At 40.1% G+C, this 25663-nt stretch overlaps 1 protein-coding gene across 3 annotated transcripts in view; it reads right to left on the minus strand.

Annotated features, from left to right (window-relative positions):
• Positions 1-25663, minus strand: part of CDKAL1 (CDK5 regulatory subunit associated protein 1 like 1) — a 659509-nt gene that overhangs the window by 10029 nt on the left and 623817 nt on the right. For all 3 annotated transcript variants that reach the window (XM_032650160.1, XM_032650162.1, XM_032650163.1), the window contains one exon: positions 24563-24727. In XM_032650160.1, the coding sequence (XP_032506051.1) occupies positions 24563-24727 (165 nt within the window). The remainder of the gene's footprint in view (positions 1-24562; positions 24728-25663) is intronic.

The following is a 25663-nucleotide window of genomic DNA, read 5'->3' on the forward strand; positions in this document are numbered from 1 at the left end:
GGCCATGAGCAATTCTAAATCAGCAATTATTCATATGTAATTTTCCTCTTCCCCCTCACCTCAAATGTGTACTTGTTTATCGGATCATTAAAATCGCAAAGAAGAAGTTTTAAACCAGAACACAGACACACACTCTAAAAAAAATCACTATTATCTTAGTTTTTTGAATCTATTTTGGTGATAGCAGAGTAAACCCAAGGCTTTGCTAATAAGGCCAAACATAAATTATTAAACTGTCTGCCATACGATCACATGCATTTCAGATTATATTCTGAATAATTTTGGCTTGACGTCCACCAAAGGAACAGATCTGACGTGTCCCTGCGTGGTCTCGGTGATCCCTCCCTTGCTGGATGTCCAACCCTCAGCACTAAACGGAAGAGATAATAATCCTACCAAAAACCAAAGCTCAGTACTTGCCCAACCTCATTATTTCCTGTAAGATCGGATTTCACCCTGCTCAAGGGATCTGAAAATAACTCTTAAGCTCTGAACTTCTTTTAATAAATTCAAAATATTTCTTATGTGTAAATTTTTCTCATGGCTCAGAGGCACTGTTACAGCTTGAAGTGGAAGGAAGAAAAAATTGTTTGATATCTTGTAACTCTAGATAAATTAGAGTTTAGAATCATCTTTTTTTCAACCAAGCCTGAACATATGGCCTATGCAGAAAACCTATCGAAACCAAATATGTGATCAACACAAGGAAATTGTCTTAAAATATACATTACGCAGCATGGTACGCTATTCGAAAAGAACCTCTAAATCTCCTAATTTTGAAGAGTCTGCTTTGAATACAAAATTATCTTCATAGCAGAAAGGTATCTCTAGCACAATTGCATTTTATCCCTAAAATATAAACTTAAGGAGGCACCTCTTCACATAAGCAGCCCTAACACGCACTGCTGCATGAGTCCCTGGTAAGAAGAGATGAACAAAGGTGACTGCTCAGGCTCCGTAATGCCTTCTCAACCCTCCATTGCGGGCTTCTATCTGAATGCCTTCATCTTCTTTGACCTTTTTTTTTATTTTCAAGATTCTTTTGATGTGGACCATTTTTAAAGTCTTTATTGAATTTGTTACAATATTGCTTCTGTTTTGTTTTTTTTTTTTGGCCACGAGGCATGTGGGATCTTAGCTCCCCGACTAGGGATCGAACCGCACGTCCTGTATTGGAAGGTGAAGTCTTAACCACTGGACCGCCAGGGAAGTCCCCGTCTTGGACCTTCTTAATCTTTCTTGAACCTAGCACAAAATGTCCATTCAAATAAGCTTACACTTCCCTGATTTTCGACTTGTTAACACTTACCAAAATAAGAGGGGTGGGGCAGGTAGGGTAGAGAATCAGATCCCAAATTAATAGTATAGTTCTCTCTTCTGCTAATTAAATATCAGCCACAGATGTACACACACACACACGCGCGTGCACACAGACCAAGAGGCTCACTTAGAACTATGAAGTCTGTGATCACAACGTTCACGACAGTGGCAGAAATCAGAACTCATCTGTTCCGAATTACTGGCTGGAAATAAGCATTAGTACAAACTACAGCTGCTCCACAGGTGTGGCAGTTAAAGCAAAAGTGAATTGGGTCAAAACGCTTCACTGACAATGAAGTCCTTTTGATAATCTCTTAAACCAGAACCGAAACGATCCTCGTTCCATGGAGTGTACACTGGAAGCTGTGAACTGGGATGCAGATGGACATAACAATTGGGGGCATTAAAGTTAATCTTTAATCAATTCAACTCAAAATAATTACTCCTAAGGATTTTGTCCAAACAGGTAACCATGAGGGTGTGTTGGCAGATGTTTGTTTTAAATAACAACAACAACAACAAAAACCATGGGTGATGGTAACTGCTATCACAATGCAAACCTCCCATCCTAAGTATCACTTTCAATGACACTGGAAATATGGTTTTAGCATCACTGAGCTCCATGGACTGCATAAAATGAATAAAGGAGATGGCAGGTGCTTTGCTCTGTCTCAAAGAATCTCACAAATGATGCGCTAACATGTAAAATGTTTCCTTCAGATCGCTGTGACGTTTATTCATCTCGCAAAGTTCAGATAGACTAGTTAAGAAAAATTACACGGTACATACTCACTGTAATTACACTAAACCCAGCCATCTGAAAACGTTCACATCTCTACCCATTTTCCTATCGCTTCCAAAGTTCTATTATGTGTTCTTCCAAATATCCATTCCAAGGTATGCCCATTCCCCCCTTCTACTTTGAATATGGATAGCTTTTAAAAAATAAAACATGACGATTCTAGCAAAAGTCATTAAAATAACTGAGAGAAGACTAATATTAAGAGATCTAATCATTTATATCACTATAAAAGCATGGCAGGCAGCCTTTCAGATGGCCCCAAACGATCCTCACCTCCTAGTAGCCACGTCCTTGTGTAACACCTTCCCCGGGACGACGGACTGAACTTACTGACTTGCTTCTAATTAATTACACTCCACATAAATGATGGGATGTCCCTTCTGAAATTAGGATACTAAAAACTGTGGCTTCTACCTTTCTCACTCTCTCTGTTTGCTTGTTCTGGGGGAAACGAGCTGCCCTATGCAGAAGCCCTCGTGAGAAGGAACTGAGGGAGACTTTCTATGAACAGCCAACAAAGAACTGAGACCTCAAACAACCCATAAGAAACTGGGTCTCACTGGACTACAATCAAGTGAGGTGTCGTCCTCCTTCGGGAGGCTCTAGGGACAAGTCCATCTCGTTGCCTGTTCCAGCTTATGTTACGTGGCTTGTGACCCCCTTCCATCTGCAAAGTCAGCATTCTCAGCCCTCTGATTCTGATTCTCTTGGAGCCTTTTCACTTTTAAGGTCTCTTGTGATGTCACTGGACCCACCTGGATAATCCAGGAAATCTCTTTATTTTGATGTCAGTACATTAGCAAATTTATTTTGAAGTTTAACTTCTTTTTTTGTTAGTTATATATTTTATACAATATTAGAGTACACATGTCAATCCCAATCTCCCAATTCATCCCACCACCACTTCACTCTGCATGGCAGTCTCTAGGTCCACCCATGTCTCTACAAATGACCCAATTTCATCCCTTTTTATGGCTGAGTAATATTCCACTGTGTATATGTGCCACATCTTCCTTATCCATTCGTCTGTCAGTGGGCATTTAGGTTGCTCCCATGACCTGGCTATTGAAAATAGTGCTGCAGTGAACACTGGGGTGCATGTGTCTTTTTGAATTATGGTTTTCTCTTGGTATATGCCCAGTAGTGGAATTGCTGGGCCATATGGTAGTTCTATTTTTAGTTTTTTAAGGAACCTCCATACTGTTCTCCATAGTGGCTGTATCAACTAACATTCCCACCAACAGTGCAAGAGGGTGCCCTTTTCTCCACACCCTCTCCAGCATTTACTGTTTGTAGATTTTCTGATGGTGCCCATTCTAACCATTGTGAGGTGACACCTCATTGCAGTTTTGATTTGCATTTCTCTAATAATTATTGATGTTGAGCACCTTTTCATGTGCCTCTGGGCCATCTGTATGTCTTCTTTGGAGAAATGTCTATTTATGTCTTCTGCCCATTTTTTGATTGGGTTGTTTATTTCTTTTTTTAATACTGAGCTGCATGAGCTGTTTATATATTTTGGAGATTAATCCTTTGTCCGTTGACTCATTTACAAATATTTTCTCCCATTCTGAGGGTTGTCTTTTCATCTTGTTTATGGTTTCCTTTGCTGTGCAAAAACCTTTAAGTTTCATTAGGTCCCATTTGTTTATTTTTGTTTTTAATTCCTTTACTCTAGGAGGTGGGTCAAAAAAGATCTTGCTGTGATTTATGTCAAGGAGTGTTCTTCCTATGTTTTCCTCGAAGAGTTTTATAGTGTCCGGTCTTACATTTAGGTCTGGAATCCATTTTGAGTTGATTTTTGTGTATGGTGTTAAGGAGTGTTCTAATTTCATTCTTTTACATGTAGCTGTCCAGTTCTCCCAGAACCACTTTTTGAAGAGACTGTCTTTTCTTCACTGTATATCCTTGCCTCCTTTGTCATAGATTAGTTGACCATAGATGCATGGGTTTATCTCTGGGCTTTCTATCATGTTCCACTGATCTATATTTCTGTTTTCATGCCAGTACCATATTTTCTTGATTACTGTAGCTTTGCAGTATGGTCTGATGTCAGGGAGCCTGATTCCTCCAGCTCCAATTGTTTCCCTCAAGATTGCTTTGGCTATTCGGGGTCTTTTGTGTCTCCATACACATTTTAAGATTTTTTTGTTCTAGTTCTGTAAAAAATGCCACTGGTAATCTGATAGGGATTGCACTGAATCTGTAGATTGCCTTGGGTAGTATAGTCATTTTTACAATATTGATTCTTCCAATCCAAGAACATGGTATATCTCTCCATCTGTTTGTGTCATCTTTGATTTCTTTCATCAGCATCTTATAGTTTTCTGCATACAGGTCTTTTGTCTCCTTAGGTAGGTTTATTCCTAGGTATTTTATTCTTTTTGTTGCAGTGGTGAATGGGACTGCTTCCTTAGTTTCTCTTTCTGATCTTTTGTTGTTAGTGTATAGGAATGCAAGAGATTTCTGTGCATTAATTTTGTATCCTGCAACTTTACCAAGTTCATTGATTAGCTTTAGTAGTTTTCTGGTTGCATCTTTAGGATTATATATGTATAGTAACGTCATCTGCAAACAGCGAAGGCTTTACTTTTTCTTTTCCAATGTCTATTCCTTTTATTTCTTTTTCCTCTCTGATTGCCATGGCTAGGACTTCCAAAACTATGTTGAATAATAGTGGCAAGAGTGGACCACCTTGTCTTGTGCCTGATCTTAGAGGAAATGCTTTCAGTTTTTCACCATTGAGAATGATGTTTGCTGTGGGTTTGTTGTATATGGCCTTTATTATGTTGAGGTAGCTTCCCTCTATGCCCATTTTCTGGAGAGTTTTTATCATAAATTGGTGTTGAATTTTGTCAAAAGCTTTTTCTGCATCTATTGAGATGATCATATGGTTTTTATTCTTCAATTTGTTAATATGTTGTATCACGTTGATTGATTTGTGTATACTGAAGAATGCTTGCATCCCTGGTATAAATCCCACTTGATCATGGTGTATGATCCTTTGAATGTGTTGTTGGAGTCTGTTTGCTAGTATTTTGTTGAGGATTTTTGCATCTGTGTTCATCAGTGATATTGGTCTGTAATTTTTTTTGTAGTATCTTTGTCTGGTTTTGGTGTCAGGGTGATGGTGGCCTCACTGAATGAGCTTGGGAGTGTTTCTTCCTCTGCAATTTTTTGGAAGAGTTTGAGAAGGATGGTGTTAGCTGTTCTCTAAATCCTTGACAGAGTTCACCTGTGAAGCCATCTGGTCCTGCACTTTGGTTTGTTGGAAGATTTTTAATCACAGTTTCAATTTCATTACTTGTGATTGGTCTGTTCATGTTTTTTATTTCTTCCTGGTTCAGTCTTGGAAGGTAATACCTTTCCAAGAATTTGTCCATTTCTTCCAGGTTGTCCATTTTATTGGCATAGAGTTGCTTGTAGTAGTCTCTTATGATGCTTTGTATTTCTGTGGTGTCCGTTGTAACTTCTCCTTTTTCATTTCTAATTTTACTGAGTTGAGTCCTCTTCCTCTTTTTCTTGAAGAGTCTGGCTAGAGGTTTATCAATTTTGTTTATCTTCTCAAAGAACCAGCTTTTAGTTTTATTGATCTTTGCTATTGTTTTCTTTGTTTCTATTTCATTTATTTCTGCTCTGATCTTTATGATTTCTTTCCTTCTGCTAACTTTGGGTTTTGTTTGTTCTTCTTTCTCTAGTTCCTTTAGGTGCAAGGTTAGATTGTTTGAGATTTTTCTTTTTTCTTGAGGTAGGATTGTATTGCTATAAACTTCCCTTTTAGAACTGCTTTTGCTGCATCCCATAGGTTTTGGACTGTCGTGTTTTTGTTGTCATTTCTCTCTGGGTATTTTTTGATTTCCTCTTTGATTTCTTCAGTGATCTCTTGGTTATTTAGTAACATATTGTTTAGCCTCCATGTGTTTGTGTTTTTTACATTTTTTTCCCTGTAATTGATTTCTAATCTCATGGCGTTGTGGTCAGAAAAGATGCTTGATATGATTGCAATTTTCTTAAATTACCGAGGCTTGATTTGTGACCCAAGATGTGATATATTCTGGATAATGTTCCATGTGCACTTGAGAAGAAAGTGTAATCTACTGTTTTCGGATGGAATGTCCTATAAATACCAATTAAATCTATCTGGTCTATTGTGTCAGTTAAAGCTTGTGTTTCCTTATTAATTTTCTGTCTGGATGATCTGTCCATTGGTGTGAGGAGTTAAAGTTCCCCGCTATTATTGTGTTACTGTCAGTTTCCTCTTTTATAGTTGTTAGCATTTGCCTTATGTATTGAGGTGCTCCTACGTTGGGTGCATATATATTTATAATTATTAGATCTTTTCTTGGATTGATCCCTTGATCATTATGTAGTGTCCTTCCTTGTCTCCTGTAACGGTCTTTATTTTAAAGTCTATTTTATCTGACATGAGTATTGCTACTCCAGCTTTGTTTTGATTTCCATTTGCATGGAATATCTTTTTCCATCCCCTCACTTTCAGTCTGTATGTGTCCCTAGGTCTGAAGTGGGTCTCTTGTAGACAGCATATATATCGGTCTTGTTTTTGTATCCATTCAGCAAGGCTGTGTCTTTTGGTTGGAGCATTTAATCCATTCACGTGTAAGGTAATTATCAATACGTATGTCCCTATTACCATTTTCTTAATTGTTTTGGGTTTGTTTTTGTAGGTCCTTTTCTTCTCTTGTGTTTCCTACTTAGAGAAGTTCCTTTAGCATTTGTTGTAGAGCTGATTTGGTGGTGCTGAATTCTCTTAGCTTTTCCTTGTCTGTAAAGCTTTTGATTTCTCCGTTGAATCTGAATGAGATCCTTGCCAGGTAGGGTAATGTTGGTTGTAGGTTCCTCCCTTTTATCACTTTAAATATATCATGCCACTCCCTTCTGGCTTGTATAGTTTCTGCTGAGAAATCAGCTGTTAACCTTATGAGAGTTCCCTTGTATGTTATTTGTTGTTTTTCCCTTGTTGCTTTTAATAATTTTTGTCTTTAATTTTTGTCAGTTTGATTACTATGTGTCTCAGCATGTTTCTCCTTGGGTTTATTCTTCCTGGGACTCTCTGCACTTCCTGGACTTGGGTGGCTATTTCCTTTCCCATGTTAGGGAAGTTTTTGACTATAATCTCTTCAAATATTTTCTCGGATCCTTTCTCTCTCCCTTCTCCTTTTGGGACCACTATAATGCGAATGTTGGTGTGTTTAATGTTGTCCAAGAGGTCTCTTAGGCTGTCTTCATTTCTTTTCATTCTTTTTTCTTTTTTTCTGTTCTGTGGCAGTGAATTCCACCATTCTGTTTTCCAGGTCACTTATCTGTTCTTCTGCCTCAGTTATTCTGCCATTGATTCTTTCTAGTGTATTTTTCATTTCAGTTATTGTATTGTTCATCTCTGTTTCTTTGTCCTTTAATTCTTCTAGGTCTTTGTTAAACATTTCTTGCATCTTCTCGATCTTTGCCTCCATTCTTTTTCTGAGGTCCTGGATCATCTTCACTATAATTATTCTGAATTCTTTTTCTGGAAGGTTGCCTATCTCCACTTCATTTAGTTGTTTTTCTAGGGTTTTATCTTGTTGCTTCATCTGGTACATAGTCCTCTGCCTTTTCATTGTCTGTCTTCCTGTGAATGTGGTTTTTCTTCCACAGGCTGCAGGATTGTAGTCAGTTCATTAGCAAATTTAATTCCACCTGCACCCTTAAATCCCCTGCCTCTCATGTAATCTGACATATTCCCAGGTTCCAAGGATCAGGCCATAGGCATGTTTGAGATGCTGTTATTCTGCCTACCACAGGCCCTACGGGTGATAATGTTGAGTTGCTGGGTACATACACTTCAGAGAATAACTGCCATACTCCAGAGAACTGGAAGTTTCCTAATCGAAGACCATGAGAAAGAGCTTTAACCTCTTTTAGATTTTGGATTCTTTATGTGAAAAATGAGGGGTTTCTTTTATTTTTAAAACTAGATCTAACCCTTCCCGTTTCACAACTCAGTAACTAAAAACAAGACACTGAGTTGTAGAGCTGGGATGACTGGCTCAAAGGTTAAAGCAGCATGTAATTTATCTGGGGCTACAGAAAGAGGGTGGAACGACATGCAGCTCACAAGCAAAAAAGTCCAGGATTTCATAGGTTGGGACAGACTGAATACAGCAATGGTCCCAACTCTTTGTGCTCCCCTAGCTGTGCCTTCGGTCACATAACTGCCTAGTGCTTTCCCTGATCTTGGCCACGTGAGTTACTTTGGCCAATGGCATGTTATCAAACATGCCGTATGCCAAGGCTTGGAAAGCTCTTGTGCATTTCTGTTTGCTGTTCCTCTTCCTCTGCCTTTACCATGAGGACGTTTCCAGGTTAGCCTGTTGTAGGATGAGACACATGGAGCAGAGCTGATTCATCCGAGTACTCCCAGTTGTGGCTACCTGCCAGCTGCCAGCTGAATCACCAGGCATGTCAGCAGCCACATCTAGATCAGAAGATCCACTCAGAGACCCCACAGCTGACTGCAGATGTGTGAGTGTGCCCAGTCGAGATTAGCTGAACCCCACTAAGGTTTTGTGGTTGTTATATATGAGGCATTTATAGTGACAATAGCTAACTAATATATAGGATGACCAGATATTTGGTTCTGCAATCCTTTTTAAGTAAGGGATACACGTATATCTCCAGCACAAATATATTCACTCACTCATTCATTCATTCAAGAGACACTGAGTGAGCATTTGCTCTATTCCAGGCACTATTCCAGACATTAAGGACAAATGAGTGAACAAAGCAAAACAGCTCAGCCCTCATGGATGGGCCTTCCACTGTATTAGCTGGAGACAAAGAAACATAGATATTTGGTACGTCTGATGGTGAGATGTACCGTGGAGAGAAACAGAGTAAGGACAGAGGGGGTACTAGGTGTGACAGATGGTGGGGGCTGCTATTCAACAGAGGGCTCCTCAGGAAGACCTCACTGATAAGGTGGGCTTCAGCAGAGACCTGAATGGAGGAGAGGACAGACATGACATGTGGGCATCTAACAGAAGCACGTTCCACGCAGAGGGTCTAGCAAGTGGGAAGGCCCTCCTGAGGGAGCAAACCTGCTGTGTTCACATCTCAGGTGGAGCATGGAGGCCAGTATGGCTGGCCCAGTGTGTCCGAGGGGGAAAAGGGTAAATGATGATGTCAGAGAGGCAACGGAGGAGTATGCAAGGCACTAGGCCTTGTAGGCCACTGCAGGGCCTCTGGCTTCCACTCTGAGTGTCATGGGAAACCCGAGACTTTTAAAAATATTTTTTACTGTGGTGAGATATATGTGAATAAAAATTACCATTTTAATCATTTTTAAGTGTACAGTTCAGTGGCAATTACATTTGCCATGTTGTACAACCATCACCACTGTCTATTTCTAAAACTTTTTCATCACTCCAAACAGAAAACTCAGTAACTATTAAGAAACAACTCTCCTACCCCCAACCTCTGATAACATCTAATCTACTTTCTGGCTCTACAGATTTGCCTATTCTAGATCTTGCATACAAGTGGAATCATATAATATTTGTTCTTTGGTGCCTGACTTATTTCACTTAGCATAATGTTTTCAAGGTTCATCCATGCGGTAGCATGTACTAGAACTTCATTTCTTTTTATGGATGAACAAAATTCCATTGTATGTCTATATCGACGTATCAAAGACATTTTGTTTATCCAGTTATTTGCTGATGGACACTTGGGTTGTTTCCAGCCTTTGGTTATTGTGAATAATGCTGCTATGAACATTGGCATACAATACAATTGGCAACAAACAGAGCAAGTATCTATTTGAGTGCCTGCTTTTAATTCTGCTGGGTACATATCCTAGGTCATATGGAACCCTAGATTTTGAGCACAAGAAAGACATGATCTGATTTTTATAGAGAGTAGAAACAGGGAGACCAATTAGGCAGATTGATTGTGTTTATTTTCAGATTATATAGTACAGAGCATGGAAAAACCACCTCCTACAAGAATATTTAAAAGAAAAAGCCTGTAGCAAATAACACTATCCCACACTATGGATGCTTTGTGACTGTTCAGAGGAACTGACCTCATCTGAAGGACAGCAGAAAAGAAATAGCACTCAAAGTCAATGAAAAGGGGAAACTTAGAAACACGATCACAAAGTATTTATTTTAGGTAACTATACTTTAAAAAACGCTGTTGTTGGTTATAAATATGACTGAAAAGACCAATGACCAACTCCTCTTCTCACGGTATATATGTCATGGATGCGATATTAGCATCTCGGTTAACTAGGCCCAAATAAATCCTCAGTGATCATCACCATGCCACCAACTTTGCACCACACAGTCATTGATCACTTCCTCTGTGCCAGTACTACTGAGTGCTTCCCATGCATTATCTCACTTCATTGTCAAAACTACCCTATGGAATAGATTCCATTATCCCCAATTTATAAAAGAGGAAACATACCTTGAGATGGTAAGTGAGCAGCCAATGCACACAGTTGTAAGGGATAAAACCAAAGTTCCAAAATCTATACAGTAAGACCACAAAGTTTATGTGCTTGAGGGATACTCTATTCTTTCAAAGTGGATGTTCGCAGGAAAGAATCCCTGGGAGCCAGGGGCCTCTAGAAGGAAAATACTGACCTTGATAAGGTAAATCTGCAACAGTTTTTGGCTTTTTTTGTCCTTTGGACTTCTTTCTCAAGTGGTGGCAAATCTGAAAGTTACTGGATCCTATTTTTATAGGTTGACTTCCTACCAGATAACTGTTGACTTGACACATGGCTTGTACATTTATGTTTCTCAGTAATTTTATAGAATTACACTGGGGAGACTGAGGGACAGGAGAAAATTTATTTCTCCAAAGCCCTTTAAATTTCAAACATGGCAAACTATGCTAGAAAACAAAGATATTCATGGTTCTATTATTTTAGGCACAACTCAAAGTTAGTACTCTGAATATGACAGGAGAAATAGGCTGAAAATTTATGGTTAGAAGCATGCCTGGCTCTAAAAGTACTCATCCCTACAGTTCCCACGAAAAGAATTTAAATTTGCAAGATTAACATCAGTTTAAAAAGGGGTTTTTGCAATCTGCTTATCAAGATGTCAAATGACTTCAAAGAGCCGGTTGGGTGGCTTGACTGTGATTTTTTTTAGCCTTTAAAGTATATACTAATGTCCTAAGTTGAAGTAATAGACGATATCAACCTATCATGTACTGCCAACCTCCCTGCCTCTGGTCAAGAAACCCTCTATTCCAGCCTGCGTATCAGTGACAGCCAAGTTCATTCAACAAGTACGTACAGAGCACCAGCTCTGAGCCAGGCACTGTGCTATGGCCCGAAGCTGGTGGTGAACAGAAGAGACAGGGTGGCCCTGCTCTTGTGAACTTTTGTTCACACAGGCTCTACTTGCACTGTTTTGCTCGTGCTCAAAAACGTGCCAACGTGCATGGTAGAAACGTCTAGTACTCACCCATGTCTTCTCTATCTTATTTATACAGAAGTATGTATTTCCCAAACTCTTGAAATTGGGTGGGGCCGTGGGAATAGTTCTGGGCAACAGACATACATAGAAATATCCTGTACCACTCCTGTGCGGAGGCAGTGAAGAGCCTGGTTCTCCAGATAGGCAACCTGGGTCCCTGAGTGCCTGCGTGGAGCAGACAATCCCTGATGCCAGATGTGCTGTAGTATGAGTAGGAAATAAACCTTTCTCGTGTTAAGCATGGGACTTCAGGGTTAATGTGTTACCGCAGCACAGCCTAAGTTATCGTGGACTAACACATGTGCTTTGTTGTATAACGTGCTACTTTACTTCAAAGCCCAGAGGGCCCACTCTTCACAATGAACATTATTTTACGCTTGCTCCCAATTGCCCACATCTGCTTACAGATGCCCAAGGAAAGCCAGACTTATTCCTGTGCATTCTGTCACTTGCCTCATGTTCCTTTTGCACTGAGAAAAATCTCCTTCTTCACTTCCCTGATTAAGTCCTTCTCACCTTCCAAGTCCAGTTCTAATCCCATCACATCCACGAAACCCTCTGTAGTGGGAACTGTGTGAATACTCTCTTCACACGGACAGTCTCCACACTGTAAATCTCACCTCACTAATACAGATTCCAAGAAACACTTCCCATCCTCCTTTGTCCCTAGGGTACAAAACCTGAGACCCCGGTTCTCCACACTCAGATGCAACAGGTCTGAGACTTGGATTGTGAAGTAAGCTTCACGAGGAAGCAGTCAGGGCTTGGGGCTTCTAACTTGCTGGGGCAGGAGGGGCAGAGGTCACATATCTTACCAGCAGCTTCTACGTGGTTTGGGTGCTATTGTCAGAAAACTCAGCGAAGAGTCTGCTCCACAGCCCTAATTATTCTGTGGACGATCCAGTGTCCCTTTTTAAACCCCTTTCTGTTTAAACTAACTGAGCTGTTTTCTGTTGTCATCAAAGAACCCCAACCTATACATTCCCTGATACCCCAGGTCTACAGAGGTCTCCTATCTTCCTATCTCTTATGATCTGATGTCATTCAGTTTAGCACTTCACATATTACGGATTTTGTTTTATAAGCACCTGTCTTCTCTTCCCAACTACGGTTCCATCTCCTTGAGGGCAAGGATCACACCTTAAGACTGCGGGTCCCAAGCAGTGCTTGGCATAGTGCTGGGTCTACTTTATGAATCGATCGGATGACCCATATAATTTATCATCCAAACCAGGACACTTTGGAGAATGAAAAATGGGCACTATTATTAATTATACCAGGGTAACAGGTATAAACCAGGACCATCCCAGACAAAACGAGACATATGGTCACACTTTGGCACTGGTAATTGATGGCTGAGTAAAAAGCCTGAATGTAACGTAGTCAAATGAGAGAACAAAAGAGCAATTCTGGACACCTTAGGTGTGGTAAGAATCATCCATAAAACTTGAATCACCAGAGCAATGATGTCACATCGGGTAGCTAGTGCACCCACAGAGGACCCTCTCTCTCACCCCAATCCCTCCCAAAAAGGGTCACAACAGAATAGCAGTACTACCAGAAGAACATTCAGACTAAAATCTCCTCAAAGGCCGAGACCTTATTCATTATTTCTATCTCCAATATTTAGTCCAGTGCTTAGATAATATCATGTTCAATAAGTACTAAAACATACCCTAAGAAGCCGGGCATTACCTGCATGTTCAATCTGAGAGTAATTCAGGCTGGGGGGCCTCATTCTTTTCTCTCGCCCCCAGCCATTCCCAGCTCCAGGAGTCTGCCCATGGCCTTGCCTCAAGCTCCTTCTACCCGCTTCTCTGACTGTGGGCAAAGGATGCAGAGGAAGGGAAAGTGCCTGCCCAATCCCACCCTATGATGTCTCTTTGTGAGTGTGCACAGCCATGTAAAGAACATTTCATGGGACTTCCCTGGCAGTCCAGTAGTTAAGACTTCACCTTCCAGTACAGAGGGTGTGGGTTCGATCTCTGGTCAGGGAGTTAAGATCCCACGTGCCTTGTGGCCAAAAAACCAAAAACATAAAACAGAAGCAATATTGTAATGAATTCAATAAAGACTTTAAAAGTGGTCCACATCAAAAAAGAAAAAAAAAAAAAAAAAGGACACTTCACGTGTTCTAGCTGCTCTAACCCAGGCCAGAATAATAAAAGGAGGTAATACAGGTAAAAAGCCTCAACACCAAGGCACATACTAGAGGCTCACTAAACAGTAGCTATTATTATTATCATTGAGGCACAATTAGTTCCTTGATGCATGCAAGTGCCCTCCCCTCTGGAGGGGGAAAATTACCGTCAGTGATCGTACAGTTGGTGATGCAAGTGAAATGAAAGCTAATCGTTTAGCATCAGCTCGCTCTGATGATACTTTGAATGGTTCTCAAATTGGTGCATGGAAGGTACTGCAAACATACTGAAGACCTTTTGAACTGACATAATCATACAAGTTCAGCTGTAATGCCCAGTAAAATACAGCTCAGGGGCATAGATAAAAGCTGTGTATCTAGACTGTGAAACCCAAATACGTCCTAATGGATCTGCAAATGGAACTAATTAGAAGCCATATGAAAGGAAGAAATGGACTAAATATTAAATGTGCTACAGTTTTAATTGTGACAACAATTTAACATATGGGCAATGAAGAATTCAGTGTTATATAAAGTTAAAAAGGAAAAAAAAAAAAAAACTCGGAAAAATTGCTCGGGATTGGAGCCAGTATCTTGGGGGTGGAAGGAAAAGTCGGAAGGAACACACACCCTCATTTACTTCTAACACGGTTAGCTGATCTGTTTGAAATTAGATCCACTTTCAACTGTTTTAACTTAATTGTTAAGCCATTTCTTAACCTCATGAATGCAGTTTTCATGCGCTTTCAAATCTGGCCCTGAACTAATAGACCCTTTCACTTCAGTAGTTTTGGAAATGAATGTTAGATGGAGAGGAAAGCATTTTAACAATGCTTTTCGAAGGGTCAAAGCTCTGAAAATATAGTATAGTTTGTACATAAAACTCAGTACACCTGAATATCCTGCTGGCTCTTTGTCTGGTAATGAGGCAAACCATGCCACACTTTAAAACGTCTGCTTCCTTTCTGAGGGCAGCTGGCTATGTCGGTGCTGGGCTATCTAACTGCTCAAGTGAATCCATTATTAGGATCAAAGTCCCAACAGAAGAGAAACAGGTGGCAGCCAGGCACCCTGGGGCAGTCTTCCCTTCCCTTGTGAGAAACAGGGTAGGTCCAGGTCTCCATTCTAGAATATTCTCCTTTAAAAGGGGGCATAAGGAATAAGAGGAAGAAATGCCTGTCAGTAAGAACAGCCAGTGCTGTAAGACTGTTACTGAGCCTCCTTCTGTGAATTTGTCATTCTCACTGTGTGGAAGAACCCCTAAATGAATCCGGTTTCATTTGCCATTTTGTAGGAAACCAATGGGTGACGATCACATTTGAAATGATAAAAGATCATGCAATTTTTACCTTCATTGCTTAAAGTAAAATTATGCCCTAGCATGTATCACAAATTAATAATGATAATTATTATTAATTATCCGTAGCCAACATTTACTGTAACAGTAGCTGACATTTCTTGATTGCCAAGCCATTTTCATGTAAATCCTATGAAGTGGGTACTATTATGTCCCCCATTTCCAGAGGCAAGAACTGAGGTAGAGAGAGGTTGAGTAACTTGCCCAAGGTCTAATTCTTGTGGTGAAACAAGGATTCAAACGCAGGTGATCAGAACCCAGAATCCATGTTCTTATTTGCTATACTGTGTTGTACAGTGATGACCAATGGAAGCAAAGTACCACTTAGAGAGTTAAAGTAAAGATATTAAAATAGAAGTCAGTAAATCACTGATTTTTAAAGGTATACTTACTGAATCCCTTTATCAAATATTAACATATGTACTATGCACTGGGCACACTGTCCACATTATCTAATTTAATCTTCTGCGAATTAGTTATGCCCGTTTTACAGATGAAGAGACCGACTGAAGAAAGTGTGCTGTACAACATCACGGGAATTGTACTTGTAACCTGAACCCACGCCTGACAGGTTCCAAACCTCGAGCTCTTTTCACAAAGCCACCCTACCTCTTCTTTTTTTAAAGCAATTCTCTATGACTAGGAATAAAAGTAATAAGAGGAAAACTTAGGAATAAAACTGACTACTTTTAAGTTTAGAATTAGGAGAGAATTTTCTTCTCTCTCTTCTGTCAGGCACAAAATAGCTCTGACTTCTTAAGTATCCATCCTAGAAATGGGAGGATTCAAGTGATTTGTTATAACATGGGCCGTAAAAGGAGAAAGAACCTCAGCAGTAAATCTGGTTAGTCTTTACCAAGCAGCAGTAGTGCTCACATTCCCATGTATTCCTAAGGCAAACTCACAACTCGAACCACTTTTAACAGAACACAGAGAAGATGATTAATACTGTCCATTTTCTCATCATTTTTTTCCCTCTCCTTTTTTGTACCTAGTGTAAGCTTCTCTGTTACATAAAAGGAAACTGCTGTGTAGAAGTTGTCAAATAAGACTCCTGCAACTCAAAAAGGAAAGGTAGTATAGGCCTGGGATTAAAAACCCAGGCTTGATCCCACACCCATCAGGATGGCTACTACCAAAAAACCAGAAAATAATCAGGGCTGGTAAGGATATGAAAGAAACTGGAACCCCTGTGCACTGCTGGGGGGGGCGTAATGTAAAACGGTATAGCCACTGCGGAAAACTGTATGGTAGTTCCTAAAAAAGTTAAAATTACCATGTGATCCAGCAGTTCCACTTTTGGGTAAATACTCAAAAGAATTAAAAGCAAAATCTCAGAGAGATATCTGTCCAACCACATTCACAGGAGCACGAGTCACAACAGCCACAAGGTGGAAACAACCCGAGCGTCCACTGATGGATGAAAGGATAAACAAAATGTTGTGTAAATACACAGTGGAATATTATTCAGCTTTCAAAAGGAAGGAAATTCTGACACATGCAGCAACAGGAATGAACCTTGAGGACATTACGGTAAGTGAAAGAAACGAGGCACAAAAAGACAAATACTGCTATGATTCCTCGTATGTGAGCTTAGAGACAGAAGGGTGGTTGCCAGGGGCAGGGCTGAATGAGGAGTTGTTCAGTGGGTACAGGCTTTCAGTTTTATAAGATGAAACAAATGGGTTCTGCAGATGGGCTGAACAACTTGTGAATGTACTTAACACTACTGAACTGTGCATTTAAAAGTGGTTAAGATGGTAAATTTTATGTTATATATGTATTTTACCACAATTCAAAAACAAGAACACAGGCTTGGAAATTGGTAAGACTGGGAAGTAAATCCTGGCTTGCCTCTCCCACCTTCTAATTTTGTGACTTTGGATAAGTTTGTTTTTGTTTTTGTTTTGCAGTACGCGGGCCTCTCACCGTTGTGGCCTCTCCCGTTGCGGAGCACAGGCTCCGGACGCGCAGGCTCAGCGGCCATGGCTCACGGGCCCAGCCGCTCCGCGACATGTGGGATCTTCCCGGACCGGGGCACGAACGCACGTCCCCTGCATCGGCAGGCGGACTCCCAAGCACTGAGCCACCAGGGAAGCCCTAAGTTGTTATTATTTATTGAGTTACTGATGCTCAGATTCCTCATCTCTGAAATAGGGATAAGAATAGTACCTGCCTCACAGCGTTATGGGGATACTGTGAGTGAACGCGTGTAAGATACAGTATTTAGCCCATGATAAACACTCCATAAATACTGGCTTTGCGTCATAGCAGTAGGCGTGGAGTATTTAGCCAATGGCAATGCAGAGTAGGTACAGAGAGAGGAAAAATCCCTTGCAATCTCTCCAGAGGCCACATGGGGTGGCATTTGTTCCCTTAGGGGATTTAACATGGCCCAGGGTTTGGCTCACAGCCTTGAAAGCTCAGAAACTGAACCGCTCAGCACCTACAGAAGGGATCACGTGGGTGGGACTCAGGAGACCAGTGTATAAAACTGGAATGCCAATTTATGACCAGCACATTTACAGAGGTCTGAACAAATCTATTTTCTTCCTGCAGGAAGGCAGATTTGCATAGGAAAGGCAAACAATGTTGAGAGGGTGGCCTGGTAATCATGGACTCAACAAAGGGAAGTAAATGAATCAAGTGTATAATGGTACCAGGCTAAGGTAACCAGATGCATTCATTTCTAAGCAGGGATAGTTGTCTGACGTTTTGAAGTCCACCAGCCAAAGCAGCCTCTCTTCCGGGACACAGGTGTTTTCTGCCAGTGTTGGCTCTGGACCTTCCTTATTTTGCTTGCATGTCTGACCACTTCTATCCTCTGGCCTATTGTTTCTCTGGCCACTTTAATGCCTTCCATCAGGCTGCAGTCCACTCCTGTAGGTCTAGGAGCCAGTGCTCTCTATAAGGTAATTCTGCCTGTCTTTTCTTTGACCAAAAGGGTATTATTGGGTTTCATACAGGGTAATATTATTCAACTCAGGTGCTAGAGCAATACAGACTTTCAGGTATTTTGTTTAACAGCCTAAGAAAAATTAGAAACATTCACTGAATTTCTACATACAGTTAGGTAGTAACCATCAAGATATATTGCTAAGTGAAAATAGCAAAAGTATCCACATTTATCTAAGAAGAAGGTAATAAAAAGTATGTAATATATATAAAATGTTTACATTGTTAAGACAAACCACTGGAAGAATAAACTGAAAACTAAAACAAACAAAAACAATGCCTTAAATAGGTAAGAAAGGAAACAGGGTGGAAGCGACAGGAGTAGTAGAAGATGGACTTCTCAGAACACACTTTTGTAGGTTTGATTTTGCAAAGTATTTTACATAATTATGAAACAAAATTAAGTGTTAAAAATTCAAAGAAACGGAAAATGAATACTCCTACTTATGTATTGATTTGTTGGTATAACTATATGAAGAATTATTTCGGGTGCCTTTAGAACCGTTTTTTGCCTGTACATCCCTAGTGGGGTGCACTCTATGAACAAAACCAGTGGAAAAACCAGCACCACCACCTAAACTGCTTTCAGTAATCATACTGTTGGTGATAGTGTTGGTGTAGTTATTATCAGGCAGTTACGTGAATATCATAGGATACAGCAAATGAATAATTACGCTGTGTTACTGTGAACTGGGATGGAAGAAAGAAGTTACAGGTGTAGGACAGAAAACTTCAGAATTTGACCTGGATGGGAGCATTAGTATGAATTGAAAAAAAAAAGGGGGGGGGGGCGGATTTTGTAGCTCCACCTGCTGAAAGGTATAAAAATAATGACCAATTAAATAGCCCACACTGTAGGCTCTAAATATCATTTGTTTAACTAAAAGAAACCAAGGCTCCTTAGAGACATGGCTGATTCCAGGTCTGGAGCAAAGAATGAGCCTAGAACATCTTGTCACATCAAAAAGCAAAGAAACTATCAAAGACTTCAGGAGCTGTGTCAAAGGATTGAGGAGGTAATTTGAAGAGCTTCCACTCTAAAAATGCAGCAACTTGAGCACCAATGAAATATAATAACTGCAACGGATAAAACCATATCAAACATGCGAAATCCATGAGTTTATAATAATACTAAAAAACCCCTCATTGGCTACTTTTGGAGGATGTTACAGAATCAACTCAAAGTTTTAAAACTGGTAAACAGAAAGACATCAAGCCTTTATCTCACCTTTCCCGTCAGAAATGTACCTCAGGGTAAACAAAAATGAGTAAGGCAAAGTTTCTCTTCATGGAAGTGCTTTTAGCTAATAAGTGAGGAAGGGAAGACAGAATTAGAACGCCACCATTCTGAAACCCCTAATGACTCAATGAATCTAGGCAGTGCTCATCAACCACTGACACATAAAGAGAGACAACCAGACATTCTACGCCTCATAATGGAAACGCACAGCATCACACGAAGTAATCTTGTCAAAAACTCAAACCTGAATCTGATTAAGCCTCTAAATCTAACTACCAATGTATAAAACAAGTGGGGAACAGGGAAGCCTGTATCAGAGGATACAATTAGCAAATTCCAAACTGTGGGAAACGCTGCAGGACAAACAACCTGGTTTCTTCTACAAATAAACTGCAATACAAAAAGAGAAAAAAAGAGAGAGAAAAGGGAACACCTATAGATTAAAAGTGACTTACAAGACATACTAATTGCAATGAGTGGACCTGATTTGCCTTCTGATTCAGACAAACTGCTTAAAAACCTGCAAAATTTGAACACTGTGTTGACATTAACTGGATAAAGAATTGAGGCTAATTATTTTAGATTTGATACCGTATTTAAAATGAGTTTCATCTTTCAGAGAGATTTTCTGATATATACCTCGATGAAATAAAATGGTAACTGGGATTTTCTTCAAAAGAATCAGAGGGGGATGGGGGTGAATAAGAGCAGAGATGACATAATCGTTAAAAGTGAGCGATAAGTATGTGGGATAATTATACTAGTCTCTCTACTGTCGTATATGCTTGAAATATTCTGTAATAGAAATTTTCCAGAATAGAGTTAAAGCAAAACCGCTTTTTGATCCTACTCTTTGATGATGGCTCTCAGATGATTTTTCATATTATCAAATAGTCATGGATTTTGGTACAGGTGACGCTAGGTCCTGTTTATCCAAAGATTTTCTTCAGATGGACTGCCTGAACAGCACAGTAATTTTCCAAGAAACGTGAACTGTATAAAAAGATCATCACATTAAATTGGATATGTTAACACAGGTTTGGGTTCCACGAGAGAGCTCTTAACATCGTAAAACTGTTTCCCCCCCAGGTTCCTACTCTTTCGGCCCTTTTTACTAAACATACTGTTTTCACAAATATCAAACACTCCTTCCCACTTGAGAATCATTTTCCTGGAAGAAGGGCTCTCAAACCTCAGCCTGCATCAGTATTACCTGGACAACTTGTTAAAAAACAGATTACTGGGTCCCTTTCCCAGAATTTCTGCCTCAGGTCTGGGTTGGGGCCCAAGAATTTGCATTTTAACAAGTTCCCATTTATTGCTGATGCTGCAAGTCTGGGGACCACACTTGAGAATCACTGTCCTGAAACGTCTATGAAAATTTATGTGTCCCCTGCTTCCTCCCATCTCTTCTTCCTCCTAAGAACAAAGCTGCCTGACAGTTTCCATAGAAAAGGGCATGATCTATCCTTTCTTTGATTTATATTTACCCCTTTGAACTCTACAATGCCTTCCATTGGATAATTATTACATAACCTTTTTCTGAAATTAATTACCCTTCAATGATATTTCTTTTAAAATGTTCCCTATTAGGTTAGAGGTGGCATTTTGGCTCCCACCTTCCCTAAAAATAACCAGACTAATTTTGTCTCTCTATCCTACTCTCCCCTTCCTCTCTTCCTCCATTCCTCTAACTGAACTGAAAAGAGGAATAGTTAATAACCATAAAAAGATATTACTATATGCTGTTTTTATTAGAATATAATTTCTGAGAGGACAGTAACCTTTTGACTTTACTATAGCTTTCCTTTCCCACCATGTTATGGGCATTTATGTAACTATTATTATTTGAAAATAACAAGGCCTGATTTCTATTAATATTTACAGAACAGAATTAGAATTCAAAGCCCTGCCACAGGGTATGCATTCAATCCATTTTTGTCAAATGAAATATTTCAATCACAGAGTCTTAGAGACAACCGAGGTCCAGGGAACCTAAGTGATATACAAAAGGTCAAAGAGCCTGTTACTGCAAATGCCAGAATCCTATAATCCAGATCTCGTGACTCCTACCCAGCCTGTGCTTCTCCCCCTAGTCCGCTGTACCTCTCACCAGTTTTATCAAAAGAGGTCAACAGTGCCTAAAGTGAGACAACGTAAGTCCAAAGTAGCATAGGGATAAATACTTAAAGAATAATCTTAAAATTCTCAATTAAGGAAATACATTTACTATGGAAAATAATGTTTTTTTACACAATATTTTGCTTTAGATGCTTTGGCCTTTCTAGGTTTCTTTACAAAGTGTGTATGAGGAGGTTATCACTCTAGAAAAACTCAGAAAAAGCCTAGAAAATTTAAGAAGATAGAAATTCTGACGGGATTGGTGTCTCTGGCACTGGATAAGTTACCCTAATAGATCACCCCCACTCCAATGCAATGTGCACTGCGTGATCGCAAGACCAAAGCTGGTAGTACCACGGTCATCTGCAGAGTCTGCTCTTTCTAGAGAAGCTAGATTTGGGGGAAAGGGAAAATAACCACTTAGTAACTATTTACTACGTCCCCCAAATAGTTTTAAGTGGTTTACATACACTATTGCATACATTCCTTTCAACAACCCTATGAAACAGACATTATTGTCACATTTAACAGACTAAACTAAAGCTCAGAGGAGTCACAGGCCTAGGGTAAACTGGCAAGTCCAGATGCAAACTCAGGTGTAACTGCTTCCAGGGCCACACTTCATCCACAGAGCGAGGCTCATTGTTTTCACTGAAGAGTTCCGGCACCTTTATCGGTACTCAAAGACTCAAAATGCCTGAGACAGAATTATAACCTCTATCATCTACTTCTAAATCCTATAAAAATGGAAGCTGTTCTCCTGCCGCTTAATTTATTTTGGTTCATATCATTAGCAAAAACAGTTGTAACACCAGGACAAATTCATTAAGGAAGGATTTTTGACCCCGAGTTTGGCATATCTTTAAAAGGGGACAAATAATGAAGCGTAAAGCTATGTTCATTAATTTACATGAAGTCTCAAATGGTGATAAAGGACTTGCCTGACGTTTCCCTTAATGTAAATGCCCAAATCAATATTCCTAACCCTTTGGCCTAATGCATGCAATCAAACTATAATTCCTAGAGGCCCAGAAGGGCCAGCAGTCAAATGACCTTTATCCTCATCTCACCTATAGGGCTTTTGGGTCACGCTGGCTCAGAGGAGGGCTGTTGAGAGAACTGGTGACACCATTTCCCAGGCTGGAGGGAGGCAGAGGAGAATGGAAAAAGCTGCTCATGGGATTTAAATGGGGCTCTGCCCCTTTAGAAAGCAACACTACAGTTAAGGAACCAGTGAAAGGGCACTGCTTTTCCTTATTTGTGTATCATTAATGTGATGTTTTAAAATACCACCCTTTTCTGGATGGACCTAGAGTCTGTCATACAGAGTCAGAAAGAGAAAATCAAGCCGTATGCTAACCCATATATATGGGATCTAAAAAAAAGATGGTTCTGAAGGACCTCGGGGCAGGACAGGAATAAAGACGCAGACGTGGAGAATGGACTTGAGGACACGGGGAGGGGGAAGGGGAAGCTGGGACGAAGTGAGAGAGTGGCATGGACATATATATACCACCAAATGTGAAACAGCTAGCTAGTGGGAAGCAGCTGCATAGCACAGGGAGATCAGCTGGGTGCTTTGTGACCACCTAGAGGGGTGGGATAGGGAGGGTGGGAGAGAGACACAAGAGGGAGGGGATATGGGGATTATGTATACATATAGCTGATTCACTTTGTTATACAGCAGCAACTAACACACCAATGTAAAGCAATTATACTCCAATAAAGATGTTAAAAAAAAATACCACCCTTTTCAATAGGCTTACATGAAGGAATTAAAGCAGGCAGGGTCTTGAAATAATAATTTGCCCACCACTGCCATTTGTCATAAAATCCTTTTCCCTGTGGCGATTTAAAATCAACCTTGTAAAACACACTGTGAGGAAAAACAGGAAAAAAAATTTAAAAGCCACTTCCTTTAAAAATTTCTGAAGTAGTAGTTAACGTGTCAAAAGCCAAATCTCTAGCAATATAATTTAAATGCTGGATTACACTGTTCCTTCCTGGCCATCCATCCAAAGCCCCACGTATGATGTATGATTTTCTTCTAAACAACAGCAAACATTAATGGTTATGCTTATCAAGTGTGAGAGTTCACTCCTGGTTGAACAGGATGACACACTTGGCAGGGTTTTGACAAAGGCTGGCCTACGTCATTCCATAATCAGTCAGATGGCTATACACACGGATTCTTCACATGTCCTCGTCAAGCTCATGAGAGGTGTCACTCACGTTTGGATTCCAGAGTCCACCACCACAATAAGCGAGAATATAGATAATACGAACTTCTTTGTCATGATTCCTAAAGCTTAATTAACACGCCTTTGACATTTCTTTTGAGGGAAAAGATAATACATATATTAAAACAATTTTAGAATTATATAGCCAGATAAATATCACTCATCATTGTTCTGAATGTTAAGTCATCGCTATATGCTTTTTTGGGGAGCACTTCACAATTGTGTTGAAGAAAGGACAGCAAATGATGCTTAGAAATGTGATACACATTTTCATTTCACACTCCATCAGCTTTTACAGCTGTAGCTCAATGAAATGTAAGAGAGAGCTTGGCAAACAGCCATATTTACCAAGGTATAAAAGAGGGGTCAGGTTACTTTTTTATAGAAAGAAAAAAATGTTTAATTTTCACTCCACATTACTCAAGCAGATATTCAGCTAACACCCTAGAGAAAGGCGCCATAACCACATATACTGACATGGTTTAATGCCTGTTTAACTGTATGTAGGTTTTTACTATATTACAAACAGCTTTGCAAAGCACAAAAATTATCCTTTCCTTACCCCCTTCCACTGAGGATCTACTGACACAGAAACATACTGGATCAGATCATCTTCCGTGTTAAATCTCTCACCTGAAAATAATGGCTTTTGCCTTCTGTTTCTAGCCTAGAAGCAGAAACAGCTTATTCCCTTCACAGGCAGAGAAGCAAAGCTATAGGCATCAGCATAAATGCATCTTTATAATTCAGATTTCAATCTGTCAGAAAGGATTAAAGCCTCATGCATACATAAAAAGGGAACTATAAACGATAACAGAAACATGGTGGGAAATCGCTGTGCTTCCAGAGCGGCTGTTTTACTAGCAGGGTAGAGAGGAAAAGCATCTTCTACTCACCTCTGTTAAACCTGAGATTTCTCCTTTTGCTAACGGTTTGCTGATGGATGGCGCGTATACTTTGGCATCTGAAACTGGCTGCCCTTTCATAAAATGTTTTCCTGATTCATAAACGTTCACTTCGACCATTTTCCCCATGAATGTGGGGTTCTTTGGCACTAAAACCTTAAAAAAAATTAGAGCAGACTTAATTTTTAAAACTAAAATTTTATCTTAGAACAGTTTTGGACTTAAAGAATTATTAAGATAGCACAGAGAGTTGGTATACCCCAGACACAGTGTCCCTCTTATTAATGTCTTATGTTGGCATGATACATGTGTCACAATTAATGAGCCAATATTGGTGTATTACTATTAACTAAAGTCCATATTTTATTCAGAGTTCCTCACTTGTCCCTTAATGTCCTTTTTCTCTTTGGGGATCCCATCCTAAGTGGGCTCTATCTTCCAGATGCTCAAGGACCTGGGGATCTAGCAGGAAGGGAAGGCATTTCTGGGAGGGATAAGGGGCTATAGACAGCGCTCTCTCCTTGTGGGATGCCTGTGGTCCGAGGGCACGTGGAAGGCAGGCCTGGAACCGCCCGAGGCATCCGCCAGTCACTCTTGGACAGGCCTTTGATATCCGATTCTTGGCTGTCCCAGGCAATGAAGAAAACTGGGACAACACTGATGAAAGCTTTATACTTTTAATACCTTCCAAGTTTGCTGTCAGAGTCAGGATTTGAGCAGCCACTTCAAATAAAGGCCCGCATGTTTGGGTGCATATGTGTGTGTGCAAGCGTACATGTGTGTGTGTGTTTTGGGGGAAGAGGAAGAATATTTCAAAGCCACCTTTTCAATATTCCAATCCTTGGTGTTTGGAGCTAAATGACTCCTTTAACTGATGGCTGCCATTCACTTCTTTCGTTCTGTTATGAAAAGCATGTATTTGTTAGTTCTACCTCCACATAGAACCAGCTCCTCTGAAGGGTACTTTGGCTGGCTCACAGGAAACTGTCAGATGGTCCCTTTCCACTAGAGATTACTGACGGAGGTACTTGTTGACCTCGAGCAAATGTTTCCCCTCCTCTTGGACTTACAGGTAGTTTGTATGTATTATGT

This window comes from Phocoena sinus, chromosome 11 (genome assembly GCF_008692025.1).
Source record: "Phocoena sinus isolate mPhoSin1 chromosome 11, mPhoSin1.pri, whole genome shotgun sequence".
NCBI classification, from domain to species: Eukaryota; Metazoa; Chordata; class Mammalia; order Artiodactyla; family Phocoenidae; genus Phocoena; species Phocoena sinus.